The 7,908-nt window shown below is 39.4% G+C and overlaps 1 protein-coding gene across 2 annotated transcripts in view; it reads right to left on the bottom strand.

Moving 5' to 3' along the window:
- Positions 1-2,795: 2,795 nt before the first annotated feature.
- Positions 2,796-7,908, bottom strand: part of NUP153 (nucleoporin 153) — a 60,897-nt gene continuing 55,784 nt past the window's right edge. For both annotated transcript variants that reach the window (XM_060189323.1, XM_060189325.1), the window contains 3 exons: positions 7,383-7,655; positions 4,355-4,520; positions 2,796-3,911 (listed from right to left, as the gene is read on the bottom strand). In XM_060189323.1, coding sequence (XP_060045306.1) covers positions 3,827-3,911; positions 4,355-4,520; positions 7,383-7,655 — 524 coding nt within the window. In that variant the 3' untranslated portion in view covers positions 2,796-3,826. The remainder of the gene's footprint in view (positions 3,912-4,354; positions 4,521-7,382; positions 7,656-7,908) is intronic.

Raw genomic sequence — 7,908 nt, 5'->3', positions numbered from 1 at the left:
AAGCCCCAGTGATAACCCTGGAGGCAAAAAAAAAAAAATGAAGACAGGTTAGTAAATGTAACTAAACTGCCTGATCTGTGTCCTATTAAAAAAATACTCGGGGGGGGGGGGGTGGTTGGGCAGTAAGCGCAGTGGGTTAATAAAGCGCAAGGACAGGCATAAGGATCCCCTGGCTCCCCATCTGCAGGGGAGTTGCTCACAGGTGATGAGCAGGTCTGCAGGTGTCTTTCTGTCTTCCCCCTCCTCTCCATTTCTCTGTCCTATCCAAAAATGACATCAATAACAGTAATTACAACAATAAAAAAAAATGGGAACTCTATAAACCTAACCATAAACTCTTATGTTCTGAAACTACAGTGGACTTGTGAGCTAAGACATAATACAGCTGGACTCCACATGACCATTTTCTCAAATCTGCTATTCCAAATTTCTCACTTTCTATGGAACGCACATAACCTCTGCAAAACTTCTATTAAATCTCAATTTTTATGCTGATTAAGGCAAACATCCTTCCCAAGCTAGACTAGAATTGCTACAATTAGTCCAATAGCTTGATAGAAAAATCCAAATTATATGAGTAACAATAAGGATAGTTATATCTAATATTAAGCTGCTAGCTGGAAGACATTTTCCAACTGTCTGACATATCCACGTCTTCTCACTACCTGAAGTCATGAATTACCAGAAGTATCTTAGTACTCGAGTCTTTCAGGTGCTTAGTTACAGTGACAGATTCAGTCTCACTGAACCTCTGCATCAACTATACTGCACAGATATGCTTGATTATCCAATCTTCAGAGATTATATTTTCAATTAAAAAACCGTCTACGTCCAGGACGAGAAATGGGCTTGTTTCCATTCCATGTTGCTTCTTTCATGAACAGCCTTTGACTTCCAGTTGTACATGGAGCATAATGGCCCAACCTTACCCAAGGCTACCGTAGGAGACAATGATCTACAAAGGTGGATTGGAAGTAGTTCTGTAGTCAGTTGAATAAAGGGATACTTCTGCTGGACCTAAAGTAGAGACAGGTTTAAAGTTGGAATTGCTACTAAGAATTAATCCAAAGCTGCCCTGTGCAGCCTGAAAATTAAAGCAGTCAAGAGAAAAAGCAATCCAAATCCTTAATTCTGAGTATAGTACTTAGACTAATTCTGGGCGCCAGAAGAACTCATTACATCATTAAATGTATGGCATTCTTTAAGGAACTATCCAAACCCCAATACCACCTACAGAGTGCTAATACCAAATCTATTATCCCTCTGACCTAGAGAGGCATCTTAAACCTAGATCTTTTTATTCCCTGCACTAAGTCTAGCCTACCAAGTGAACTGAAAGCCCTCCATTTTTAATCATTTGTTTATTAAGTAAATCTTACCCAAATTAGAAAGTCTAATGTAGGGGCCAGGCAGTGGCGCACCTGGTTAAATGTTCACATTACAGTGCTCAAGGACCCAAGTTCAAGCCCCTGGGCCTCAACTGCAGGAGGAAAGCTTCACTAGTGTAAGAGGGCTGCAGGTCTCTCCCTCCTTATCTGTCCAACCCCTCAATTTCTGTCTCTATCCAATAATGAATAAAATAAAATTTAAAAAGTCTAATGTTGCCATCTGTGTGGACTGGAAAATAAGAAAGAATGAAGCTACCATCTCAGTACTAATTTTTCAGTAGTAATACCACTCATTTCCAGTTCCAGTTTTTACTTCTAGGATTTAGCATCATTTGCCCTCAAAACAGGCCTATGTAAACAGGTCACTGTATACTAGTAACTAATTATATATAACTAATGCAGTATTATGAACACAAAGTATCTATCCCCAACCAGCATTTGATAATGGTCTAAGGTATTTTCAAATAGAGCACCAAAAAACATTTTCAAGTTCTGAACTTAAGATGTCAATCAGATGTTGAGCAAAAAATAAAGTCATCAAATGTTTCTCTACAGTCGGGCCAGCGAGGTAGCTCACTTGGCAGAGAGCAAGTGAGCATGTGCACAGCCTAGGTTCCACTCCGTGGGAGTACTATAGACGTCAGCCCAAAGCAATGAAATCACAAGTGAATGCCAAGTGCACCACCAGAAGCAAGCCACTAAAGGGCCAGTGAGTTGGCTCATATGGAAGGTCCCTGCTTTGCCATGTATACATTCCTGTGTTACAAGCCACTGATGCACCCCCCCCCCCCACCGTGGGAATACTATAGCGCAGGGCAGGGCAATGGGGATTTTGTGTTGTGGTGTCTCTTCTTTTAGAAAAAAATCCATTCAGTGGCAGAACACCCCCACCAACACACACACAAATAAAATCTTGTGTCATCTTTGAAATTTTCCTTCTCACAGTTGCCAATTCATAAGAATTCCTATTATAAGGAACCACCATAAACAGCACCAAGGAAATGGAGTGGTACAGATTGTTTTTTCCCCTCTTAAACGGGGAAAGAAAAAAGAAAAAAAAGCAATGGATGGCTCAATCAGCACTGTCACACATGCATGAAACTCACATTTAATTTAAAAAGGGGGGAGGGGAGAAGAGAAGAGTGAAGAGGTGGGAGGGTGTGAGGAGCAGAAGAAAAACAGGGTTGAAAGACAGCTCAATCAGGTCATGTGCCACATGCACAGTCTGGGATGGAGCCCAAGCACCACATTAGAGTACCATGGCATTGGGGGAAGCCCTAGTGCTAGTGTCTCTCCTTTCTCTCTGCTTACCTCTATCTGAAATAGAAAGAATGAACAAGTCAGTCATGCATGAGACACACAGACAAAAATTTTCCCTTCACTGTGAGTTAACACTAGAACAAAACGTATTTCGTAATCTTTTATTGATGGCATTTATCCCATGGTTTAACATGTTAATTATACTGTAATAAACATGGCTTTAATATTAAACTTTTCCTTATTATCCAAAGTCACCACAGTCCATTTCAGTAAATATAAAAATATATGCTTAATACTTTGTACAATACTGGTTTTTGGTCCAAACAAAAATGGATCAGAAAAGCCAATAAATTCATTTTAAGAATCCCCAATTTTTTTTTTAAGATTTCCAAATGGATTTAGGCAACTTTGAATAATGGGATTTACATAATAAAATCTGAGACAAGACTAAACAAACAAAAACATTTCTAACAAATTAAAATTTCAAGTTCACAGATTTATGTTATGCCAAAGGAGTACAGAAACAAAATTGTATTTACATAAGTTTCATAATAAAATAATGAAAAAGGCAAGACAGGTGATAGAATGAAAATATAGAAATAGCGTATTAAATGTATAATGAACTAGAACTAACAAGTCCTTAGTATGGACCATTTTTTAATCAGGCTTCCTCTATCAGAAACTTTTAGTGCACAATATAACCAACTCACTCACTTCACACACACACATACACACCAGCACAAACTCAGCATAGAAATCATTCATTGCAACATCCTCTAATCTATACAGAATCCTCAGATACAATTACAATAGCAATGCGTTCCATAAACGCATGTCAAACGCACAAAAGTGGTGCAGATGAAGAAGTCCTATACAATGCCATCTGAAGAGCAGGCTTTATTCCTGGGTTCAACCAGCCTATACCAAATCAGTGAATAATGTGCTGGATCATAAAATATGTTTGTTGGCTGAAGAATCAGTCACCAGTCTAGCTATTATTTTTTTAAAATGGGATGGGAGTGGTGAGGGTAGGGTTTCTGTAAAGAAAACGGATAATTCCAAAATTAAGTCCTTAGGCAGATCTGACTTCAGATAACCCCAGCATAGGGTAAAATCCAGTATCTGAAAACAGGGCACCAGCTATTAAACCTGTTGTGTTTTTAACACCACTGTGACCTTTATTTCCTGCGTCTAACAGCAGTCTTTATCTTGCGACCAGAAACAGAAGTTCCAGAAGAAGAAAACATATTTTTCCCATTTGACCTGTGAAAAATAAAAACCTTATGTGACATGAAAGTTAACACAAAATATCAGAATCAACACTAAACAGAAACAGGGAGGCATGCTAATGACTGCTAAACCCATTTTCTTTTGTACCTAACACAAATATGCATACACACTATCATTCTACTAATTTTTTCCTATCACTGTAATTTGTCAAATTTATAATATGGTAAACTCAAGTTGGAGAACAGACTTGATTTTACCTGCAGTAAACTATACTGCACTATGGTGATTTAAGACAAGACACACCGTGGCCAGGGAAGTAGGTGGCTCAGTGGCAGAGTGCAGGGTTTGCGTAAACGTCAGTAATGCTCTGGTTCTCTCTCGTGTGTGTGTGTATGGGGGGGAGTGTTCCAATATTCTTGTGCATATATTCATTGACATGTTAAACTTTACATTTCAAGAAAAAAAATGTATCTTACCCCACTGTAAATGCTGAAGACTGGCTAAATGAAAAGCCCCCTGAGCCAGAAGGTTGGGCTGAAGCTGCAGGTGTACTAGGATTTGCACCAAATGTGAATACTCCTGATGGATTGTTGTTTGTAAAGTTGAAATTTGTAGTGCTGCTGCCAAATTGGAAAACTGAGCCTATAAAAGATGAAGCAGGAAAAAATTCATTAATGGAAAAAACATACTTTTTCTACTAATGACTCTGATCTGTACATACAAAAGTATTGTTAAATGCTCAAGTGCTAATATGTTTATGTATTTTTAATGGAGCACTGATCAGCTCTGACTAGATACAAGGAACAGAACCTGGAACTCGGAAGCTCAGGTATGGCAGTTTTTTTATATGACTATCATTCTATCTCCATTTATTTTAAAGAAAAGACAAGATACTTTCTTCACTGCACTACATGTATATTTGACACCTCCTATGACTTGACAAGACACACATTACCATGTGCAAGGTCTCAAGATTTGAGCCTCTACTCCCCACCTGCAGAAGGGATGTTTCAGCAGCAGTGAAGAAGGCCTACAGATGTCTCCTCTTTCTCTACACCCCCTTTGCAATTTCTAGCTAAATACAACAGAAAGGGAAAAAGGAGGGAAGATGGCCACTAGGAGAAGCAGGTAGCAGTGATCCCCAGTGATAACCGTCGTGGCAATTAACACACACACACACACACACACACACACACACACCAGTTTGTATATGAGAAAGAGAAAGCGAGAGAGAGCGAGAGAGACGATGTTTGTATACCTGATAACTCAGAGGTTGATGGTACAATCCCAACCACCACCTTATGCCAGAACTGAGAAGTGCTCTGGATCCCTCTCATAACAAACTTGTTAAACAGGCAAATAAACTTTTGGAAAAATTCTCAGATACCAGTCTTAGCACATGTATGACCAAGGTTGAAGCTCACATACCACTGCATTGGGGAAAGTTCTCGTACTACAATGTCTCTCCCTATTTGAAATAAAAAGCTGGTCCAATAAAACTACTGCTGTGTGAAAGCCCAGTGCTTCTCAACATAATTATTTTAGCATTAATAAAGCAGCTAAATAAAGGTATGACATACACACATCTTTTTAATTCTACTATCCCTCTCCCAGTACATACCCAGACAAACATGCATATATGAACCATGCATAAGAATATGAAAAATGAATTTTTTATAATATTTCCTTTTGTTGCCCTTGTTGTTTTATTGTTGTAGTTATTGTTGTTGTCATTGCTGTCGTTGTTGGGTAGGAGAGAGAAATGGAGAGGGGAGGGGAAGACACAGAGGGGGAGAGAAAGATAAGACACCTGCAGACCTGCTTCACTGCCTGTGAAGCGACTCCCCTGCAGGTGGGGAGCCGGGGCTCGAACCGGGATCCTTATGCCGGTCCTTGCGCTTTGCGCCACCTGCGCTTAACCCGCTGTGCTACTGCCGGACTCCCGCATTTTTTTTTTTTTTCCTAAACCAGGGCACTGCTCAGCTCTGGCTTATAGCAGTATGGGGGATTGAACGTGGGACTTTGGGGGTCGGGTCTCAGACATGAATGTCTGTTTGCATAACCACTATGCTATTTTCCCCAGCCAGAAATGCAATTTCTAATAAAACTAGAAGCAACTCGAATTGTTCTTTTTTAATATTTTATTTTTATTAGCGATTTAACACTGATTTAAAGACTGTAAGGGCTAGAACTATGATAGTGGTGAATTTCCAAACAGCTGCCACCACAAGTATTCTGTCCCATCCCCTCCACTGGAAACTTCCCTATTGTTTGTCCCTCTGGGAATATGGACTAAAATATTTTCTAGGGTGCAGAAAGTTGGAGTTTTGGCATCTATAATAAAGCAACTTTGTTTATACTACAACATGGATAAAATATATTAATATGGTGACTAGCACAACAGCACTGAAAATGAGCAAACGATATGCAATGATACAGATGACTTACTGTTATCATGTAGGAGTGACACAGCACCGGTATTATACTGTCTCTGCCTTTCTAGCAGAATGGAAAAAACACTAACCAGAGAACAGGGAACCCTCTCATGTGTAAGACCCCCAGCTCAGAACTGAAGAGTAAAAATACCAATGGCAGAATCCACACAGTGACAATAGTTATAATACAGTTAATAATCTGGCAAAGTTACCCTTTTCTAGTCATTAGTTTTAAATAATTATCACAGAAAAGTGGCTCCTTCAGAACTCCAGATGCCATAGTTTGCACCATGGCCCCTTGATTTTTTTTTTTTTTATCATAAAAAGTAAGGCACCATTAATGCAAGATAAAAGCAGAAGGGGCCAGATGATGGCACACCTAGTTGAGTACCCATTACAATGTGCAAGGACCTAGGTTTGAGCCCCTGCCCCCCACCTACAGGGGAAAAGCTTTGTGAGCGGTGAAGCAGGGCTGCAGGTGTCTCTCTTTCCCTGTGTCTCCCCGCCTCCCCCTGAATTTCTGGCTGTCTCTATCCACTAAATAAAAATAATTTAAAAAATATATATATTAAGTGAGGAACATGATCACAAAGAAATACAGAAAGGGCTCCTAGACAGTGGTTAAACATTCATTTGCCTCCAACATGAAACTATTCATCTGCACTGCATATACTTTTGCATTTTACAACATACATTTGTAATTATTAAAAATACATTAAATTATTTCAATAAAGCCACAGGAACAGTAGTTTAAATGGGCAAGTCCAGTGAACAGGCTAGCATCAAATAAGATACTATGAAATAACTCAAGACTGTCCAGAAAAATTAGCTAGACTGCTCCAAAACTCAATATAAAATATATATATATAAAAAAAATTATTGGCACAGGAGCAATGTAACTACACATATGTAAAGTCCAGACTATATCTGTATGTGCCTCTTCATTCTCCCAACTACAAGAGACAATAAAAACAATATATAGGCAATTTCAAAGTTCTGAGAAAAATATGTACTTAAGGGATACAGAACTTAAATGCAGATACAAATGACATCACAACTATGCACTTACTGGAATTAGGAGCAGCCCCGGATCCAAATGTAGACTGACTAGGCTGTTGTCCAAATGCAGGAGGTTGGCTACTGCTTGACACTGTTCCAAAAGTAGGTGGTGCAGGCTGAGAACCAGCAGAAAATAATGCTGTTGAAGATGATAAAGATCCAAAGCCTGGAGGATTAGGCTGGCTGGCACCTTGACTTTGTCCAAATGTTGGGGTTTGGTTAGCACCAAATGCTGGGCTGGCAGATGGTGCTGAAGGTCCAGTGCCAAACACAAAGGAGGATCCTGGGTGACCAAAGAAATACTTGCATTATCGTTTGACTGTTAAACTGAAATAACCCTTAAGAAACTTCTCAAAGCCCAACCATAAAATTCAAACTTCTCTCAGAAAGCCGTGTAGCCTTCTTAGGCAGCGATGGAAAAGATGTGCATTTTGTCAAGTTTTTAGAAAATGTGTGTATCATATACTCTGCCCAGGTTCAGTCATGTCCCCACTGTTTTGAAAGAAGCTTCAGTACTACATAGCCTTTTCACTCCC

The sequence above is a fragment of the Erinaceus europaeus genome, chromosome 4, assembly GCF_950295315.1.
Source record: "Erinaceus europaeus chromosome 4, mEriEur2.1, whole genome shotgun sequence".
NCBI classification, from domain to species: Eukaryota; Metazoa; Chordata; class Mammalia; order Eulipotyphla; family Erinaceidae; genus Erinaceus; species Erinaceus europaeus.
The sequence above is the reverse complement of the archived record's forward strand: the minus strand, read 5'-3'. Positions and strand labels throughout refer to the sequence as shown.